The following is a 21,630-nucleotide window of genomic DNA, read 5'->3' as shown; positions in this document are numbered from 1 at the left end:
GTCCAAATTTAATTATCTCTAATCCAAATCACATTTCCCATCTACTAGGGGTTCCACACCAGTAGAGGATAACATGAGAAAGGATAGGAGGTGGAGTAGTTCTTCTACAAGAATTGAATCAATGGTGTAGATTTTTAAAGTGGTGTTAAGAGATTCATAACAGAATGGATATTGTCTAGTATTTCCAACGTAGATATCCAAAGTTTAAATCTCCTTCCCCATCTATTGAATTATTAGAAGAAAAAAAATTGTTCTATAGTTGTAGACTTTTAGACATTTTCAAATAATTGGATATATTTGGTGGAGTTGTAGTGAAGAGGTAATAATGAATAGAAACATTTTTTTTTTCTTTTGAGAAACTGAATAGATAAATGTTGAAAACATAAATATCTTTAAAATAATCATGCAATAATATCAAGTTGGTTTTCTAACAATTATAGCATTTATTTGTGACTTTCATGGTGTTTATATATAATTTATACTCTCATAAATTATATAAGATTGATTTCTCAAAATCACAGAACTTTTAGAAATTTTGTAGATTTTCCTCAAAATTGCTATTTGTAACCCAATAAACTAGGTTGTATTTTATGAACAAGTTTGTAATAACCCTTTGTTAACTCAAGTATAGGGGCAAATATTGTTTAGGGAAAGAGATTTTAGGCCTCCAAACATCTAAAATTTAATTGTTTGTTCCATTAAATATCTTTTCTCTTTCATTATTTAGCCCTTTGGTCTCCAACAATATAGAGGTTTCATTTCATAGGATTTAGTTTTCATGGTTGAATTGCATTTGCATACTTACAGTAACAATAACCAAAAAAAAGAAAAAAGAAAGTGAATGTCTTCTAAATATGAGGCCAATGGGTGTAATTTTTAGTAGTTCATAAATCAAAATGAGTTTTTACTTAATTGTTAAAAAAAAAAAATTGTTATAAATATGAGATTGATGGATTCAATCAATTTTAATTAATTCATAAATCAAAATGAGTTTTTGGCAATATTTCAAGATAGCCTTTTTGCACATAAAAGCTCTTATTAAAAATTTCCATATAGCCTTTATTTTTTTTTTTAACAGATACGATAGAATTTCAACTTATGAAGTCCACTTCATAATGATTACCCTTATTATTAGGCTAACACACCAATTGATTTTTTATTGATGCGGAATTCAAACTCCAAATCTCTTATTCAATGACAACAAACCTTATTAATTGAGTTAACTATAACCTACTTTATAACTTACATTTTGGTTAGTTAAACTTAATCCATTTCTTAAAATCATAGTTTCTAAAAGTGGAATCCAAAGATTCTTTGGAATTCAACCAAATTATGCACATTTTGAACCAGATAGAGAATATTTGGAAATGATTATGTTGTTTTGATTTTTTTTTTTCTTCTTGTGTGGACGAGAATGATACCATTGTAGTTGAATTAGTCATTTTCTTTGATACCTCAAATTTTAGAGAGTTTTGTCTCTAGAATAGAATACCATTACTTAAGGGTGTTTATGCGTGTATATATATAACTCTAGTAACTCAATCAATTAGCACATATTTGTTTTTTGTTTTTTTAATGAATAATTAGAACACATTTTCGAACTCCGGGAATAATCACCAAACATGCAAGTAGCTTTTTCAATCATATCAAAACTAGTTTTGATTCTCTTAAAATGACAATCATTCCAATTACAACATATTTGCCACCCAAAAAAAAAGTTTTCAAAACTTTTTCAGTATCTTTTAGGATATTGCCTTTTAGATGACAGTCTATTTACACTTACACACTTCAACTAATAATTAACACTATCAACATGGCATGAAGGTTTTATTTTAAAAAGTGCTACGTCTATAATATTTTTACAATAAATTTTAATTAGTAAGTTATTAAAGGTTTTTAATTTGAATCTGCTAATGAAATTATTTTCTTATCCACCAGTAACAACCTGTCACATAGAATTTGTTGTAAAAATATTATGGATAAAGTATTTCTCTTTCATTTTGTAAGAATGGTTTTCATGGTTGAATTTTTCTAAATTACAATAACAATGACAAAAAGAAAGAGAGAGCAAAAAGGAAAGATGTTTTATTAAGGAACAACTAAAGCAATCAAGCAATTTGTAAACATGTTTTTTTTTAATTAATTAATTAATTTGTAAACATGTTGATTGTTGAGTCTTAATTGAAGACTAAATAAATAAATAAAACTTAAATCCATAATCTAAGTTGGTTTTATAACTTGAAATAATTACGTCCAAAACGGTGTCGTTTTATTAGTAAAAAATATGATGACGTGTCATTATCTAAACCGTTCATCATAAACAAGGGGTCCAGATTTCACCAACTCCAATCAAAGAAATTACACGTCTAATTCATTACAACACCTCTCTCTCTCTCTCTCTCTCTCAGAGTTTTCATGCGCCACTGCACTTCCAGCTAAAATGCGCTCCAAGGACAAGATCGCCTACTACTACGACGGTACACTTTTCTCTCGCTCTCTCTCTCCCATTCACCGATTTCTTATTTCTCTCTCTGTCTCTTTTATTTTCTTATTTAAATCCTTCAATTCTTTAATTATCAAAAACCAAAACCCTAGCTGTATTCGAACACGGCCAATTTCTCTATCTCCTTGTATATATACCATCTCATACTCTGTTTGGATGCGATCATAATGCTAAACCAGAACAGAACAACAATTTCTACAATCCATCTTCAAATCTTCAATGTCAAAATGAGCTCATATTTGCTTGTACTAGTACAACCAAAAAAAAAAAATTTTTTTTTTGACAAATATTTTTCATAACAATTGAGTTGATGAGATTTTACTAGTTATTATATCACTGACATCATTTTTTTTTACGGGTGTGAAATTTTTCGTCAAACTTTTTGTCTATAGACATTGAAAAAATTGATGCTATAAGCCAAGAGTCGCAACAAATTTCACAATTTTTGACGTGAGAATTAGTATTAATTTGTTGTGAAAAATGTTGTGTGTTAGTAGCATTACTCATGTGAAAATGGGTGTTGCAGGGGATGTGGGTGGTGTTTATTTTGGGCCGAACCATCCGATGAAGCCGCACCGGCTTTGTATGACACATCATCTTGTACTCTCCTATGATCTTCACAAGAAGATGGAAATTTATGTTAGTTACTGAATCTGGAAGCTGTTTATTTGATTTTTGAATTCATTGAATTTCATTCCCTTTTTTTTTAGTGTTTGTGGATTAAAGTGGTTGGTTCTGTGTAATGCAGCGACCTCACAAGGCGTATCCTGTTGAGCTTGCACAGTTCCATTCGGCTGATTATGTTGAATTTTTGCACCGGATTACACCCGACACTCAACACTTGTTCTCAAATGAATTGGCTAAATGTATGACTTTTTTTTTTTTTTTTTTTTTTTTTTTTTTTTTTTTTGTGGATTGATATGTGCTAATATGCTTGAGAATCTTGAAATTATTGTACGGATTTGTGGCATAATATGAATCCTTTTTTTCAGTCGTGATTTCCATTCCATGGCCAGTGAACCATAACATGCAAGTATGCAATAAGTCAATGACTCTTTTAGAGTTGTTGATGCACTTTTATTATAATTTTGAAATTAAATAACCGTATGCGTTGCGGTAATATATTGGTTTGTTATGGTGTAATTTAGTACATTGTGTTGATACTTGGTCCAGGTTATAGTTTTAACCTTTTTGTTTTATCACTATCATCAATGACTCATTCTTGAGTGGGTTTTAAATTTTAATGAGTTTTTCAACATGTAATTATCATCTCTTTCTCTCACAAAATAATGCAGCTCGTTCTCTCAGCCTACTGCCCAAATAGTAAACTAAAATAAAGTCTCTTTGAGTAGTGGATTTTAACTTTTGATGCTATAATTTAACTCTAATTTGGTTGTGTCATTGACTGGCACTTCTTAAATGAATTTAATTCCTTTGGGTTGATTAATATCAAGCTATGCTTATACCTTTACTCTTTGTTTTTGAATCAGATAATCTCGGAGAAGATTGCCCTGTCTTTGAAAACTTGTTTGAGTTTTGTCAAATATATGCTGGTGGAACGATAGGTAATTTAACTACTAGAGTATTGTTCTTAGAAGTTTGGGTTATGCCTGTTAAGCCTTATATAGAAACTGACATTTGCTAGCAGATGCTGCACGCAGATTGAACAATCAACTTTGTGACATTGCCATAAATTGGGCCGGTGGGTTACATCATGCCAAGAAGTGCGAGGCATCTGGATTTTGTTACATCAATGACTTGGTTTTGGGGATCTTGGAGCTTCTCAAACATCAAGCCCGTGTTTTGTATATAGATATAGACGTCCATCATGGGGATGGTGTAGAAGAAGCCTTTTATTTCACTGACAGGTAGGATAACCATCTTATTAGTTGATGAATTTGGATTAGGAAAGGTATACTAAAGCTATTGGGAACATTGAATTTAGTTAAATGATTAATTTACACAGTATAGCTTACTGCTGACAATGCTAAATGATTAGTTTTCTTCTAAATTCTTTATGCAGTGATATGTGATCAGTCTCTCACTGTGTCGATATGACCAGCTAGGTGTAGGTGTTGCCTTGCTTTAAAAGTAATAATTGCAAACTGTTACATCTATGATGTTAATAGGAACTAGTCCACAGCTTGCATATGAGAAATTACTTGGGAATTAGACCACAGCTTTATTCAAGAAAATATGGGCTTGTCACGGGTGATAAAAGTAGAGTACTGTATGAAGGCATGGCCCTCAAAGATTTTCAGAACACACTTATATTTTTTTTTATAGTTCTATGGTGAAACATTCATTTTGCAGTTGGCCACCTCAAAGTTATCATATTGTATACCTGACCCCCCCAAAGGGAATTTCTAACTCTTCATGTGGCCCAAAAATTATGTTACCAGAACTCTTTTACACATGTAAAAAATATATTTGTTGTTCTAGCAATCAGTAAATTAGGCCTTTATAACTTCTTGAAATATTTCTGAGAATAAAAAATGCTGACCTTCAGTCATGACTCATGCTGGTTTCTTCTGTCAAACCATGAGAACTCTTTTCTGTGCTTTCTTTCCACTTTGCTATTACTTCTAAATTTCATATGTTAGTAAAGATATATGTTTTTTTTTTTTGTTTGACCAATCCAGTAGATTGAATTGTTTATTGTTAATACACTTATCGTGCTTTCTTTTTACTCCTCACTAAATCTGTGAAGTTGGACATGACAGGGTGATGACTGTTAGTTTTCACAAGTATGGAGATATGTTTTTTCCAGGAACTGGTGATGTTAAGGTGATTCTTTAATGCTGTGTTGTTTGTTTTTTGGGTAATATTTACAATGATGAAGAAAATTTACAAATTTCAGTTTGTGTGGGTTAATTCCGTTGGGATTCCTACTTTGTTAGTTGTTTGCTACACACAAGCATTTCCTGCATCCTGAGAAGACATGCATGCAACTGCTTAATCTCAGATTTGCATGCTCAACTGCTATCATTCCTTCTGTCCTCATTGTTTATTTATCTTTAGAACATGAGAATGTTATGTAGTTGAAATTTGAGTAATGTGCATTGCTATTGTTTGTACTGAAGGAAACAGGAGAAAGAGAAGGCAAATATTATGCCATCAATGTCCCACTCAAGGATGGAATAGATGACACTAGCTTCACCCGACTTTTTAAGAGTGTAAGTTCTAGCAATAACCAACTAATTTCAAGATTAATGCCTTTATTTCTGGCTTGATCCTGTCAAGTGTTAATATCTGCTCGCAAATTTCCATTTTGTAGATTATTTCCAAGGTTGTTGAAACATATGTTCCAGGTGCAATAGTTCTCCAATGTGGGGCAGACTCGCTTGCTGGGGACCGCTTGGGCTGCTTCAATCTATCCATTGATGGTGCATACTCCTTGTAATTAAACTTTTTTCTCTTCCCCTATGAAGATAATTTCCAATATGCCCCCCCTCCCCCTCTTTTTTTTGGTCAATGATTTTGGATTGGTCTTGAATTAGTTCCCAATGGCTTAACCTTTGATTGCAAAGTTTACTTTGTGGTGATATTCTGATGCTTCTTACAGGGCATGCTGAATGTGTTAGGTTTGTGAAGAAGTTCAATTTGCCCTTACTGGTATGTATTTAATTTGACCAAAACTTTTAGTTCATTAGTATCATACATCAGGCATACAGAGAGAAACTTCTTTGTGCAGGTAACTGGAGGTGGAGGATATACCAAAGAGAATGTTGCTCGGTGTTGGGCTGTTGAAACTGGAGTTCTTCTGGATACAGAGCTTCCCAATGGTGTGCTAATGATGATCTTTCTTTTAATGTTTGATTGAAGATATGCCATGATGAACTGGATAAATATTAATTTGAATTTTTACTGTTACTAATTTTTGTCGTTGTAAGTACCTATAATTTTTTTTTTGGTCATTGTAAGTGCAATTGATTTTCAAAGTTGGTGTGATTTATTGTACTTAATCTCAGCTCCATAAAGCGATGTCCCAATCATCAAATGAGGTGTCACTTTTAGCATGCCAACATGAAATGTTGAATTCTATCTACATCTTTTTTCCTGATTAATGTGTAGTAAAGGGGCAAAAGACATGCAACATATTCATGATATTGTCCTTGCTTTTATCTAGATTGCAGCGTTCTGGTTGTTTTGGACCTTTTGGTTAATATATCCAAGTTTGCATAGTTAGTCTTCTATAGCTAAATTTTTTTAAAGCATTGCTCTTATAGACATTGTCTTCAGTTTCATGTTGAAATGGAAAATGGGTGGCGGTGATGCAGAACAATGAAATTTGATGCTGCAGAAAATCCAAAAGAAATTGGAGGAAACAAATAGAACTAGAAAAGGGAGTATACACCTAGTAATAAGTACATTGGGTTGCTTGGAATCAATACCACTGGGGAGGCTTGGCTGTTTGGAATCAACACCAAGCCATTGGCAAATTCCAACATTTAGTTTTATTCATTATTCATACATGTCTGTAATGTTTTCTCTGGGACCTTTAAATAGGCTCCTAAATAAAATCAATTCCCAAAATAACTCAGCATCAATTTAGGTCCAATTGAATCAATCAATCAGACTGGTGTCCGCATCAGGCGGGTTGCTATGAACTGATATGTACTTATATACTATCTGCAAAACATTAGTTTTCCCAATGTTGACCTTGTTATATATTTGAAACTTGCAACCAGTTCTGTCTGACCTATTATCTGAAATAATATCCCTTTATCTTCATATTTCTTGGGCATAACTTCAGCTTTTTCTTATACCATATGCTTTGTGCTGATCGCTTGTTATGACTATTTTCCTTGTTTATAGTGAGAGACCACAGATTATGATGCATGTTAAGCCTTTTTTTCCCCTTGCTATAATCAATATTCCATTTCTATCTAGTTTGAGTGTAAGTTTCATTATCAATTTATCTTTCTTGCAGAGATCCCGGAAAATGAGTATATTAAATATTTTGGTCCAGAATATTCATTGAGGATTCCAAATGGGCACATAGTATGTACTTTCTCAGAAAGCTTATGTTACCAGTGCATTTTACTTCATCCATACACCAATTTGATTGCTGAATCAGTTATTTCCAAGTGGGCACATACTATGTACTCTCTCTCCCTAGTGTCTTTATTTTTTTGGTGTGTTTCACCCCTTTTCTCCCTATTTGTTGAGCAGGAGAACTTAAATAGCAAATCGTACCTAAGCACAATCAAAATGCAAGTCTTCGAAAATCTTCGTTGCATCCAGCATGCCCCAGGAGTGCAGATGCAAGAGGTCAGTGGAATGCAAATATTGCCAAAGCCCATGTTATCCTGGGAAGTGAAATTTATTAAAAGATTGAGTTACACTGTTGTTTACTTGCTATGCTAAGTTGCTAAACTCTTGAGCAGTCTTTGATAAGTATATTTGAGTTAATGGCATAATTTTAGGGAGTCTTGTTTATTGGATTTGGCATTTTTATAAATGTTGATCATCTGGCACTCACACTGATATGTCCAACAAACTTTGTTACCACTTGGTGGATTCCCTTGGGATAGCCATTGCCCCAGAAGTTAGGCTGTCAGTCTGGTGTCAATTATCTGGGCCAGAAATGCTTTTGTTTTGTTTTGACTTACAATGATTTTCCCATTATGAAGTTTTATGTTTTAAACTATGAAAAGCGAAAGAAGGTTCATATTTGGGACCATATAAAACATGAAAGAGCTATGTTTGCATGAGACACCTTAAACTGTGGAAATTTGTTAATGGGATGGTTTCAATGGTCCATCAGGTCCTTGGTGCTGCCTTATTTGATGACATCTTATCTTTCCAGCTTTTCTGAAATCAGACATTGGTTTTGGATGGATGCATCTAAATTATTGAACTGATAGCAATGTTTCCTCTGTTTCAGGTTCCACCTGACTTTTATATTCCTGATTTTGACGAAGATGAGCAAAACCCTGATGAGCGCATGGATCGTAAGTAAAATAAAAATCATATATGCATAATGCACCCCAGTGGAACTATCATGCCAGCATGCATTGTGCCTAAACATGATGTTTGCCAATTGAAATTTAACAAAAAAAAAAATTCAGATTGTTATGCTTCTATTATTATGACCCTTTTTTTTTTTTTTTTTTTTCCTGTTATTAAAATTCTGTCTTTTCAGAGCACACCCAAGACAAGAACATCCAGCGTGATGATGAATATTATGAAGGAGACCATGATAATGATCAGAACATGGAAGATGTATGAGTTGACACTGAGCACTGAGCACTATGCATATTCTGTGGGAAGAGTAGCTTTTAGTTAGGAAGGAAAGATGTAATTACTAATTAGATTCTAAATTGTGCAGTACCTCCTTCTTAAAGAAATGGCTGAAAAGGACCAGCGATGTACCTATTCATGTTGCTTTTAGATTCTTAATATTGTTGTAAAATGCATTGGCAGCAAGAAGAATACTTTTATTTTCTACTACAATGGAAGTGGTGTTTGTTATGTAAAGTTAAAAGGATGGGAGCACATTATGAGTATGTCAGGTTAAATTTGTCAAATTACTTCAGCACATAAATGGATGCAATAGTAACATTTTGGCAAAATTTGCCAAATAGCACATCTTAAGAAATTTTTTAGGAGAATAGCATCTAAACGATGTTATTTAGCTATGTAGCACATTTTTTGGAACTCGAGTTCCAAAAAATGGGCTAAATAACTTCATTTGGATGTTATTCTCTTAAAATTTTTCTAAAATTGTTCTATAGAGCAAATTTTTTTGTAACATTTTGGTATTCTTTGCTCAGTATTTGTTTTTTTTTTTTTGGCTGAATTAAAAAGGAGGTTTTTAGTGTGGGCTCATCGACCCCGTGCCACGTGACGGCAATAAATAATACCATGTGTATCACACGGACTTTGTTGGGATCTTTGCTTAGTAATTTTAATTACAGGAGAGGGAGAAGGTGCATATGCTTAGTGCTGTCGGGTTCTACACGTTAGAATGCACGGTTTAATTTCAATTAAATTTTGAAGGCAAAAAAGCAGTGAAAGAAAATGTAATAACTCAAATCATGTTCAGACTTCAGAGTATGAGTAAAGAATTTAACCCAACCCTTCGGTGACTTAGAAAAAGGATAAATGCAGAGTAAAATGACAAAACAAGTCATCAAGATAAAGATTTTTTAATTGATTCTATTCTGTTCTTACGGTCCACTCAATCCACTTTGAAGCTTGGAACCTGGTGAGGGACTCCATATTTGAATGAATGGATTTCTCAAATTTTTGAAGTACCTAATTTTATATAACTACTTATCATTTTATTTCATGTCTTTCACTATTTTAACTCAATGATTTACTAATTGACATTTTAAAATAGATAGAATGGGAAAACAAGTTTAGTCATATATAAATTAGGAGATTTACTAATTGACTTTTAAATGATTCACTTTTTGCATATGATTTTTTATTTATTAACATGTAAAACTCATCTTACAATGTATAAAATTATTTAACATATTATGACAAAAATTCTTTTATAAATAAATTTATAATTTTTTTCATTCTCTAACCAGATTGATTATTTATATTTTCATATAAACGCTAAAAATAGTTAATATGACATAACAATGTCGTATAACTGTATAAGCAATTACATAAATAAATATAAAAAATAAAAAATTTCTCGCAGAAAACAAGCTCTTATATTGATGACTCCGTAATCCAATCCAAATGGCATTCATTCATAAGCAGTAGTGGAGGTTGCGGTGGATACTGTGTGAGTTACTTTTTACTTCAAGAAGAAGAGGTAAAAAAACAAAAACAATAATCTAAACACGAAAACAGGGACATCGTTCACATCAGACGCCACCGAAGATTCTTAACACTTCTGTTCTGTTCTGTTCTGTTCTGTTCTCATGGGTCTCATCCTCTGTTTTTCCAAACTACAAGGACAAAAGATTTGAAACCCTTTTGCAATAAAATTCAACTCTCGTCAAAAGATTCAAAACTCCTCCATTTTTTTTTTGCTCTTTTTCTCGGAAGAAAAATCAGGTCCAAGTGGCAAGCAATTGATGACAGTAAAGTCTATGTTTAGTTCTATATAGCTGATGACAACAAATAGGTAAGCAAAACCGATACCTCTCCACTTCTCTTGTATGCACATGGATCACTGTGTTTACTTCACACTCGCCCACTTATACTTTGTACTACTTTGTTGTTGTTGTTGGCTTGTTTGTGTAACCAGAATTTATGTGAAATTAATTTCTAGGATGGAAATCAAATCTCTGTCAAATATTGTATTGGTTCGCTAGGAAAACAGTAAGGAACTTTTGGGTATCATTTTTTTTTTTTTAAGAAAACTTTTCCATGACTAGTTTCTTCTAAAATTCACAAACCTTTGAAAACCATGATAAAAATCCAGTCTTTAAATTTTGAGAATCTTGGTTTTAATTTATCTCGAGTTTTCCTTGAAATTCTGGAGGGAATAAGGTAATAGGGAAGGGAAAAAAAATTGTGGAGGAAGATTAAAAATAACATTAATGGAAGTAGTAAAAAATAAAGAGTGGTTTCGAACAGAATAGAATGGAGGAAAATAATACATGTCTTGTTGTCCTTGAAAGACCAGAGTGGTATAATACCTATTTTGTATTTGAATTATTCCAAGTTCCTTGTCTAGATTAATTCATTACAAGTTTCATTGTGAGGACTATTTTTTATCAACTTTTATGTGGTATAATTTTTCAAGAATGTATTGTAACAGAATGTTTTGTGATGTGAAACTCTTATCTATCTCTTAATTTATTATGTATGTTTCACAGCTTTGATGATTTTAGGCATATTATGTTTTTTTTTTTTTTGCATAGGTGCCTTCTCTAAGTGAAGTAGTAATTTTCAGAGCTATAGAGTTGAAAATTAGTATATAGTTTGTCAATGGCTACCTCAGAAGCAATTCTACCAGTTCTATTACCTCGCTTGCATCACTCTGATCTATGTACCAACAGTTTAAACTTGGTGCACACAATTAAAGCCAATGTCAATAATAGAAGGATAAAAATTCCAGTGTCAATGCAAGTGCATAGCTGCTCGAGAAAATCACAGAATTGCAGGAGGAGGGTTTATGCATTACGGAGTAGAGACAGTGTTTTTCATGAGAAGGCTGATGCTGGTAGGTTGGAATCTATGGGTTGCCAATGCCAACGGGCTGAAGGTGTTAGTGGGTTGACTACAGAGGATCAAAATGAGACCCGGTTCAAGGGGAAAGCAAGGAGGCTAACATCAAATCCTGTTAATGGGACAAGCAGTGCACCAAGCATTGAAGGATATGAGGTGGGTCAACAGTTGAAACATGAAAAGGAAGATCATGTTAGAAATGGAAAGGCCGCTGCTGCAGGAACAACTAAAGATAAATTGGATAAGGGTAGGGTGAATGTAATTGAGGATGAAGCTTGGAACTTGCTGAGGGACTCCATTGTTTATTATTGTAATAATCAAGTTGGAACAATTGCTGCTAATGACCCAAGCAGCAGTAGTATTCTGAACTATGATCAGGTTTTTATTCGGGATTTCATACCTTCTGGGATCGCCTTCCTTTTGAAGGGGGAGTATGACATTGTACGGAATTTCATTCTGCACACCCTTCAGTTGCAGGTAATATGACTGCTCTTCATTGAGCGTTTTAATCAATCACCTCTTGCTTACTGAAGACAATTCTCTTACAAAGAAGTATTTCATTTTATTTTTTAATTTTTCAAAGCCCAAATCTATACTTAGGCTTGGGTTTTCTATAATCTCAACTAACAAATACTAATGTCAGTTCTGAACTAGAAATCCTTCTCCCTGTTTTGTTTTCCTATAAATATAAGCTTAGGAAAGCAGTAATTGGAGGAGGTCACTGAGGTATTGAGTATTGAGACTTAGTTAGATATTTCTGGGTGGGTGAAACATAAAATTCCTGGTTTCAGTAAATTGGTGGGGTTGTCGATGACCCGGCATGAGAAGTTGTGCATTGCTCTCTTACAGAGGCTAGAAACTGAGATGGAGGCAGCCAATGTGTTACATAGGAAAGCAAGGGGTAGCAAAAAAGTGGCTAAGTCCAAAAACAAGGGACATAGAGAGTTGCAAAACTTGATCTCTTCGGTGAATTATGACGGGAGATAGAGGGATATGGTCTTGTGCTGGTGTTAGTAGTTGGGGATATTTTTGTGTTTATGAAGATAAAAATGATTTCGTGGAATGTTAGAGGTTTAAATAATTCTCAGAAACAACTTGTGGTGAAGAATTTGTTGTGGGAGTGGAAGTGTGATGTTGTTTGTTTACAAGAGACGAAAATTGCTAGCATGAATAGACAGCTGGTTTGTAGTGTGTGGAGCTGTCCATATGTGGATTGGGCTGTTTTGGAGGCTGATCGGACTGCTAGTGGTATTTTGCTTATGTGGGATAAAAGGGTTTTGGATAAGGTGGAGGTTATGGTTGGTACTTTCTCAGTTTCGGTAAAGTGGCAAGGGATGGGGGATGGTTTTATATGGGCATGCTCAGGGGTTTATGGCCCAAATGAGAATAACGAGAGGGGTCACATATGGGATGAGTTAGCGGGTATTCAGCAATATTGGAGGATATCGTGGTTTTGCTTTGGGGATTTTAATATTGTTCGCTTTCTTAGTGAGTGTAGGGGTGAGACACGCTTGACCCTGTCTATGGAAAAATTCTTTGAATTTATTGAGGATCTTAACTTAGTTGATTTGCCTTTGGAAGAAGGTAGCTATACATGGTCAAGTGGTACTGATCAACCAGCGATGTCTAGGATTGATAGTGCTTTGGCTAGTCCAAATTGGGAGGACCATTTCCCAAATGTTATTCAAAGGATTTTACCTCGTCCTATCTCAAATCACAGTCCAATTCTCTTGGAGGCAGGGGGAATGGCAAGGGGGAAAAGTCCGTTTAGATTTGAAAATATGTGGTTGAAGACGGAGGGATTTGTGGATAGAGTTCAATCCTGGTGGAATCGGCATTCTTTTGTAGGTACACCTAGTTTTGTGCTTGCAAACAAATTGAAGGCTCTGAAAGAGGACATTGTGCAATGGAATCACGGAGAGTTTGGTAATGTAGAGCATCAAAAGAAACAATTACGGGAGGAGTTGAAAAAATTAGACGCAAAGGAAGGGGACTTTGGTCTCACTGATGAGAAGAAATATCATAGGGCAGCTTTGAGGTCCCAGGTGGAGCATCTTCTTTCCTTGGAAGAAATTTCCTGGAGACAAAAATCTAGGATGTTATATATCAAGGAAAGGGATAATAACATCAAGTTTTTCCACAAAATGGCTGACTCCCATAGAAGGTTTAATCATTTGAGGACCTTGGAGGTGGATGGGATGGTTTTTAAGGAGGAATCCAAGGCAACTAATCAGGTAGTACAATTTTATAAAAATTTGTACAAGGAGACTAAGGGGTGGAGGCTTTTTGTGGAGGGTCTGGAATTTGATCGTATTGGGGATATAGAGAGGGTTTGGCTTGAAAGGAAGTTTGAGAGAGAGGAGATACTTGAAGTTGTAAGTGACTTGGAAGGGGACAAAGCTCCAGGTCCGGATGAGTTTACTATGGCGTTTTATCATCATTGTTGGAGAGTAGTGGAGAAATCCCTTAATGCTACCTTCATTGCATTAATTCCTGAAAAGAATAATGCCTCTAATATTAAAGATTTCCAACCTATTAGCTTGGTGGGGAGTGTATATAAAATCTGGGCTAAGGTTTTGGCAAATCGATTGAGAGTGGTTTTAGATCAGTTGACCTCTGAGACTCAAAATAGCTTGGTGGGTGGGAGACAAATCCTTGACTTGATTCTTATTGCGAATGAGTGTGTGGATAGCCGAGGGAAGAGTAGGGTTCCTGGAGTCATTTGTGAACTTGATATTGAAAAAGCTTACGATCATATGAATTGGGAGGCGTTGTTGAATAGAATGGGCTTTGGAGTGAAATGGTGTAAGTGGATTTGTACTTGCATATCCACAATTCAGTTCTCTGTTTTGATTAATGGGTCTCCAGCTGATTTTTTTGGTAGTTTGAGGGGTTTAAGATAAGGGGATCTGCTATCTCCTATGCTGTTTTTGATTATGATGGAGGTGTTTAATAGGATGTTGAGAAGAGTGGAGGGAGTTGGCTTGATCCGTGGTTTTAAAGTTGAGGGTAGGAGGGATGGTGGGGAATGTATCTCACATCTATTATTTGCAGACGATACTGTCCTATTTTGTGATGCAGATGTAGAGAAAATTCTTCATATTCGGTTGTTGTTCCTTAGTTTTCAGGCGGTAATAGGTTTGAAGGTCAATGTGCATAAGAGTGAAATGGTTCCAATAGGGGATGTTGATGATGTGCATGCCCTGGCTGAAATTTTGGGCTGCAAAGTTGGAACTTTGCCTATGTCTTATCTGGGCATGCTGTTGGGGGCTTCTCATAATTCCCCTTCAATTTGGAATCCTACTTTGGAAAAATTTGAGCGAAAATTAGCCGGGTGGAAGAAGCTGTATTTGTCTAAGTGGGGTCGATTAATGTTACTCAATAGTATGCTATCTAGAGTGAGGTTTTGGCAAGATGGGTGGTATGAGGATCAACCTTTGCAATCGGCTTTCCCAAGGCTGTATGGTATTGCCATAAATAAGGAGGCATCTATTGAAACTTCTTTGTCAAGGCAGGGGGCGAAGGATAGAAGAATTTGGGATGTTCGTTTTATTCGAGAATTTAATGATTGGGAGATGGATGAAGGGTTGCATTTTCTTCGTATATTGGGAGCTACTCCTCCTCCAATGAATGTTGGAGACCGGATGAGATGGAAGTTGAAGCCTAATGGGGATTTTGATATCCGGTCGTATTATAACAAATTAAGGGATTCTCTCTCACTTGTCTTTCCTTAGAAAGTTATATGGAAAGCAAAGGCCCCTAGGCGAGTTTCTTTTTTTGTTTGGTGTGTAGCTTGGAATAAGATCCTAACGGGTGATAACCTGAGATTGAGGAGATTGGTTTTTGTGGATTGGTGTATTATGTGCTGACATTGTGGAGAGATGGTAGACCACTTACTTCATTGTGAGATGGCTTATCGGTTATGGAGCATTGTCTTTATAACTTTTGGCTTGTCTTGGGTTACACCTAGATCGATCCCAGATTTGCTTTTTGGCTGGTGGAATTGGTTGGGGAAGTACTCATCTCAGATTTGGAACTTAGTTCCATTGTGCATCCTTTGGTATATTTGAAAGGAATGGAATAGGCGGACTTTTGAGGATTTGAAGAGTTCTGGTGATCAGATGCTTGCTTCTTTTTGTGGGACTCTTTTTGATTTGTCTTGGGCTTGGAGACTCACGACTAGTGATTCTCTCTTCTTTCGTTAGCTTTCTTTCTCTTTTGTAATTAATCTGTTGATTGGTTTTCTTTTTTGTTTTTTCTTTGTTTTCTTCTTCTTGTATTTTCTGGGTTTGTTCTATGTTCTTCATGCATAGAGTAGTCATTCGTATATGTAACATTCTTACTTATAAAAAAAAATGTTTGTAAATCCTCTGTGGAGAAATGAAACCCAAAAAAATAAAACAAAAAGCCTAAGCCTTCACAGCCGATCCCACCTAGTAGCAAGCGATCTGCTAAAAACAGCTGTTGCTTCTAAACATTTTAAGATAGGGAATTTTCTTATGGAATATATTCCAAATGTGAGAGTTCTGAACTGTTTTTTATGTCATGTCTATTGAAAAGCGCTCTTGAAGCAAGAATCTTTCTTGACACGTGCTCTCTCTGGGAAGTACTATGTTAATTCCTCATGTATTGAGCAACTAACACTCATCTTAACAGAGCTGGGAGAAAACCATGGATTGCTATAGTCCCGGTCAAGGATTGATGCCTGCCAGTTTCAAGGTGCGTACTGTTCCTCTAGATGGTGATGATTCTGCAACTGAAGATGTATTGGATCCTGACTTTGGTGAAGCAGCAATTGGCCGTGTTGCACCAGTTGATTCTGGTAAGAAATTTCTTGTGGCTAATAATTTCTCTTTGAAAATATCAACTACGTGTGATTTTATTACTTTTAATTCATAATACTTGTTAAATTACCGATTGTCTCAAAAGTTTAAGTTATTAGAAAATGATGAGTTTAATCACTTAATCATAATTCTAATACTCCCCCTCATTTGTGGGCCTAAACTTCCCCTTAATAAGTGGGGTCCTAACAAGTGGGAATTTAACATTTTAAATGGGAGGTAGAGACTGTAGAGTGAAGACAAGGATTGAACTCAAGATCTCCTGCTCTGATACCATGTTAAATTACCGATTGTTCCAAAAGTTTAAACTATTAGGAAATGATGAGTTTCTCACTTAACCATAATTCTAACAATCCTAATTTTACTCGCAGGATTGTGGTGGATTATATTGTTACGAGCATATGGAAAATGCTCTGGAGATTTGTCCTTGCAAGAGAGAATTGATGTACAAACTGGGATCAAAATGATTTTAAAATTGTGCCTTGCTGATGGTTTTGATATGTTTCCTACTTTGTTGGTGACCGATGGTTCTTGCATGATAGATCGTCGCATGGGAATTCATGGTCACCCTTTGGAGATTCAGGTTCTCATGTTTACTCACTTTAAATTGATCCTTCATATGACTATTCTTTTCTTTTATTCCCACTTTCTTTTAATAATGATTAGGACCCATGCTTGGAAGGATAGATTCTATTGCCTGTTGCTTAGAGCTATTATAAGCTAAACCTTTTGTAATGCCAAACTCAAGCAAAAAATTCTGCTAAATTACTATAAGAGAATATTAGAGGCATAAAGGGAAACTGAGATTTGAGTTTTGACTCTTTAGAAGCCATCTGTGCCTTTCTTTGCAGAAGCTGAAGCTTCTGATTCATGTTGATGAGCATTCTTGCTGTTTATGAGAAAAGATGAATGGCTTAACTTTGTACACAATATTGCATGTCCTTGCAGGCACTGTTTTATTCAGCATTACTTTCTGCACGTGAGATGCTTGCTCCTGAGGATGCATCAGCTGACCTTATACGAGCACTTAATAATCGTCTGATTGCATTATCTTTCCACGTAAGGGAATATTACTGGATAGATATGAGAAAAATCAATGAGATCTACCGGTACAAGACAGAGGAATACTCATATGATGCTGTTAATAAGTTCAATATCTACCCTGATCAGATTCCTTCCTGGCTGGTGGAGTTTATGCCCAGTAAAGGAGGTTATTTGATTGGAAACCTGCAGCCAGCTCACATGGACTTCCGTTTCTTTTCTCTTGGAAATTTATGGTCTATTGTAAGCAGTCTTGCCAAAGTGGATCAGTCACATGCCATATTGGACCTTATAGAAGCAAAATGGGATGAATTAGTTGCTGATATGCCATTCAAAATATGTTATCCTGCTCTTGAAGGCCAGGAATGGCAAATTATCACGGGCAGTGATCCCAAGAACACGTAATGCCTCTATGTTGATTTTTAGTAAGTTCCTATTCCTATTTTATACCTCTTCCCTTTAACCCTGTTCTTCGTTGCAGTCCTTGGTCTTACCACAATGGAGGTTCTTGGCCCACTTTACTTTGGCAGGTTAGTTTGGTGTTACATTTTAATTTAGGTTTATTGCCTATGTTTTGGAGTTTGAATTATATATATATATATATTGATAAGTTTACACACACATCCATTTGGGTTTTAAACTCATGACCTTACCCTCCACCTTATCTTATTGGGGGAGGAGGTGTCATTTGAGCTAGAGCTCATTTTCGTCTTGGAGCTTGATTTCAAAGTGCACTAATAAGTTAGGCTCCATTTACTTTGGCGTAAAATATTTTCTAGAAGAAGATGCATATTTATCAGTGTTCAGTGCAACCAAAAATTACCAGTCAATGGAAAATATTTTCATGGTCAACAGAAAACTATAACAAGAAAGTAGAAATGATTTATGTTTTTTAAAAGCTTAAACCATTTTCTGGACCAAGTCTATCCCACCTTCCTCCCTCCTCCATGCTGCTGGCGTGGCCACTACTACCTCCCACTCCCAAGTCCAACTCCTATGTTTTTACTATCACCTCCCTCCCCTCACCACTCCTTTGTGGCATCACCACCTTTGTCCCCCTCACTCCCCATACCATCGGTAACACCATTCCCCCGCCACCCCTCTCACACTACCACCACCTTGCACCATCACTACCTCCCTTCCTACACTTATGGCCTGTTTGGATGTTTAAAAAAGAAGGGGGAGTAGAGTAGAGGGAGAGAGAGTAATCCAATTACCTTGTTTGGAAGTTTTTTAAGGAATGAGGGGGAGGGGTTTGGGGGGGTTTGGAGGGGTTTCAACTACCTCTAACCCCTCATTTTTAATTCCCCAAAATTGGAATGATTTGGAGGGAGAGTAGAGTAAATAAATTATTGTCCAAGTAAATTCTCTAATTTATCATTTCTAAATTAATTATAGACCAATGTTGCAAGTCTATATTCAAATAGGGGTAAATTTGTCTATTTTAATCATTTCCCTTCTCTCCATCCTAATTTTTAAAACATCCAAACAAAGGAAAGGGTTAATTACTCCCTTTCCTCTTACTAATTTTAAAAACATCCAAACAAGGTGGAGGGGAACTATTTCCCTCTACTCTCCTCCCCTTTACTCTTCTCTACTCTCATCTTTCTCTAAACTTCCAAACAGGCCATTAATTCCTCCCATCATTGCTACCACACCCACCACTACTTACTGACTTTTTGTTGTTTTTAACATAGAGATTTTTAGTGCAACCAAACATTTAGAAAATAATTGTGTTTCAACCAAAAATAATGCTTGAAAATATTTTGTACCTATGTTGAAACAAATGGATCTTTAATTTTTTTTCCAATTTATACCAGTTTTTAAGTAACCTCCAAAAAAAAATATTTAAAGTTTTCACAAAATAGAACAGCTTTGTTGCTGTGCTCATGTGATGCCACTTGTAATTTTCCAAGCTAGTTATAAGTGTGTGCCACTGCATTTGACTTGAATGCCAGTGTCTATTTGCTTTTTGTATTGCCCCCTCCTGTCACATTTGCATTCTTTCTCTTCTTGTGTGTTTGGGCATGCTTGAAGATAACCAAGACTATGCTCAACTAGATATAATGTCAAGATAATTCTCTTCCTATCAATATTCACCTAAGGACATTTCAAAAAGGTGAAAGGTTAAATTCTTTCTTTGTCCAACTACAAGAGGTCATTTTTCGGACCGAAAGTTCTATGTCCCATGCTTGGTATGTAGTTGTTAAGGTTTTTGAAGAGGCAAGCTTGTCCTTCTGTTCAGCCATGATAGAAACCACCTTATCTTTAATCTGGACATTTCAGCCCTCTTAATTAGACCTCCTGTAGAATTTTTTGTTTATTAATATGTTGTTTTCTTGAATGTATTTCGATGAATGTAGTCCCCGTACTGTTTTGGATTTTTAGATTCTCTATTTTTTTTGTTGAAACAGTTGAGTATATATACAAGATGCCTATTTTTGGAGTTTTGGATTCTCTATTTTTTTTTTGTTGAGACAGTGGAGTATATATATAAGATGCCTATTTGTTGAAAGGTTATCAAAAAATATTGGCTAACGATTATGTTCCTATGTATGTTGGAGCTTCTTCCATATGGCGACTATATTAAGAATCTGATAGGCATGGAATGTTTTGGTTGATTTGATAGGTTTAGAAAATTTCGGTATGTTCTTTGCTACTAAATTATGTAGCGGTAGACAAGGGAAGTAGGAACTGTAAAGTTTTCTGCCTTTTTTTGGGCAGCATACAGCCCAATGACTGGAAGTATATTTTCTGAAATTAACATGATATGGGGCTTTTTTTCAGCTCACTGTTGCATGCATAAAGATGAACAGACCAGAAGTTGCCTTAAAAGCTGTTGAGGTAGCTGAGAGACGCATTTCTCAAGATAAGTGGCCTGAATATTATGACACCAAGCGAGCAAGATTTATTGGAAAGCAGGCACAACTGTACCAAACCTGGTCAATTGCAGGATATCTGGTGGCGAAGCTCCTCCTTGCCAACCCAAGTGCAGCAAAGAGCCTTGTAAATGAAGAGGATTCAGAGCTTGTAAATGCCTTTTCTAGCATGATCAGTACTAACCCAAGGAGGAAAAGGGGTCGAAGGAGGTACATAGTATGAGTTTGAAGTTTTGAAGTCAAGTTAAGAGGAGGGATTCAGATGACAAAATCTTAGTTTTGGCAAACCAAGTGCAGTTCAATATTTACATCCCATACATTTGATTCAAAATAGTTTTCTTCTGAGAAAGAAAGGCTTTGACTGTATTTTTAGCTAGCTTTTCTAATGAACAGTCTTGTAAAATACTGTTATGGTTTCAGAAATTGTAACCTGTATATCCTTTTATTTTGGTTTGAAAAATGTTATTTTCTGAGATAGTTCACATGCTGACCACTTATGTTTTATGGTGATGTATCAAGACATGGTTTCTTGAGAATTGAAGAGTGTAGGTGTCTCTCCTCCCATCCCTTTTCTGGAGTACTTGTTCAGCTGTAAGCGAGATCTTGTGGAGTTGCTTGTGACATATTTTGGCAACAGAAAATTGATGTAATAAAAGCATGAATTAGTTGCTCTTGTTGATCACTTTGTCAGTTTCTTTCAAGTGGTTCATCAGATTTTCTTTGGAAAAACGTTCAACTATTGCATTGAAGCATAGTAACTAGTGCACATAATGCGTACGTCTGGAAGACAATTGTGTTCTTCAGTTACTTATTTAGTAGTCTTAACCGTACTTCCAGGCGAGCATTTGTGGGTTGTTGAACATCTTAATGATGGAATTGGATAGGCCATGTGTTTCTGAGTGTGTCACGTTAGTTGAGTCTGCTTCTGATTAAGTTGTGAATGACCTGGTGGGATGAATGAAGTTTTTTTTTAGACCGTGGATGAATGAAGTTACACCTTTTGGTTTAACATTGCATAATTATTTAGTTGTTCTGGTGCTACAGAGTGGTTGGTCATTAGTAAGGTTGATTTTGGCGAGACTGATATAAACCTCCAACATCTGAATCATGATAGGCAAGTGAAGGATATAATGCCAAATTAATTATTTGTGACTTAGAGAACACTTACATTTTCACATAATGCCATTTCATTGAAGACTCAACAGGTGCCATCATGTCTACTGGG

General features: G+C 35.4%; 2 protein-coding genes across 5 annotated transcripts; both read left to right on the top strand.

Annotated features, from left to right (window-relative positions):
* The first annotated feature begins 2,368 nt into the window (after positions 1-2,368).
* Positions 2,369-9,036, top strand: LOC111996728 (histone deacetylase 9). 3 transcript variants are annotated; one of them, XM_065764083.1, is made up of 14 exons: positions 2,369-2,477; positions 3,030-3,142; positions 3,252-3,369; positions 3,994-4,068; positions 4,152-4,371; positions 5,227-5,290; positions 5,587-5,679; positions 5,781-5,889; positions 6,069-6,118; positions 6,198-6,288; positions 7,437-7,507; positions 7,679-7,777; positions 8,394-8,460; positions 8,652-9,036. In XM_065764083.1, the coding sequence occupies exons 1-14, from the start codon at positions 2,441-2,443 to the stop codon at positions 8,735-8,737; spliced, it is 1,293 nt and encodes a 430-aa protein (XP_065620155.1). In that variant the 5' UTR covers positions 2,369-2,440; the 3' UTR covers positions 8,738-9,036. The 3 variants fall into 3 exon arrangements, with proteins under 3 accessions (XP_065620155.1, XP_065620154.1, XP_065620156.1); XM_065764082.1 differs by having other exon boundaries at positions 7,437-7,777; XM_065764084.1 differs by lacking the exons at positions 3,030-3,142; positions 3,252-3,369 and having other exon boundaries at positions 2,373-2,477.
* A 1,245-nt stretch (positions 9,037-10,281) lies between these two features.
* Positions 10,282-21,087, top strand: LOC111996726 (alkaline/neutral invertase E, chloroplastic). Of its 2 annotated transcripts, XM_024028727.2 has the most exons (7): positions 10,286-10,595; positions 11,338-12,121; positions 16,301-16,466; positions 16,857-17,068; positions 17,434-17,927; positions 18,008-18,056; positions 20,314-21,087. In XM_024028727.2, exons 2-7 carry the CDS (start codon positions 11,405-11,407, stop codon positions 20,626-20,628), a joined length of 1,953 nt encoding a protein of 650 aa, XP_023884495.1. In that variant the 5' UTR covers positions 10,286-10,595; positions 11,338-11,404; the 3' UTR covers positions 20,629-21,087. The 2 variants fall into 2 exon arrangements, with proteins under 2 accessions (XP_065620153.1, XP_023884495.1); XM_065764081.1 differs by lacking the exon at positions 18,008-18,056 and having other exon boundaries at positions 10,282-10,595; positions 17,434-17,951; positions 20,314-20,427.
* Positions 21,088-21,630: the final 543 nt, after the last annotated feature.

This window comes from Quercus suber, unplaced genomic scaffold (genome assembly GCF_002906115.3).
Source record: "Quercus suber isolate HL8 unplaced genomic scaffold, Cork oak 2.0 scaffold_540, whole genome shotgun sequence".
NCBI classification, from domain to species: Eukaryota; Viridiplantae; Streptophyta; class Magnoliopsida; order Fagales; family Fagaceae; genus Quercus; species Quercus suber.
Note: the sequence above shows the minus strand (reverse complement) of the source record. Positions and strands in the feature narration are given on the sequence as shown.

Bases quoted from the DNA above. Each gene is read 5' to 3' on its own strand.
- LOC111996728 (XM_065764082.1), top strand. From the start codon at position 2,441: ATGCGCTCCAAGGACAAGATCGCCTACTACTACGACG. The intron at 5,680-5,780 runs GTAAGTTCTAGC...TCCATTTTGTAG, and splicing joins TCACCCGACTTTTTAAGAGT to ATTATTTCCAAGGTTGTTGA. The intron at 6,119-6,197 runs GTATGTATTTAA...TTCTTTGTGCAG, and splicing joins AGTTCAATTTGCCCTTACTG to GTAACTGGAGGTGGAGGATA.
- LOC111996726 (XM_024028727.2), top strand. From the start codon at position 11,405: ATGGCTACCTCAGAAGCAATTCTACCAGTTCTATTACCTCGCTTGCAT. The intron at 12,122-16,300 runs GTAATATGACTG...TCATCTTAACAG, and splicing joins TGCACACCCTTCAGTTGCAG to AGCTGGGAGAAAACCATGGA. The intron at 16,467-16,856 runs GTAAGAAATTTC...TTTTACTCGCAG, and splicing joins TGTTGCACCAGTTGATTCTG to GATTGTGGTGGATTATATTG.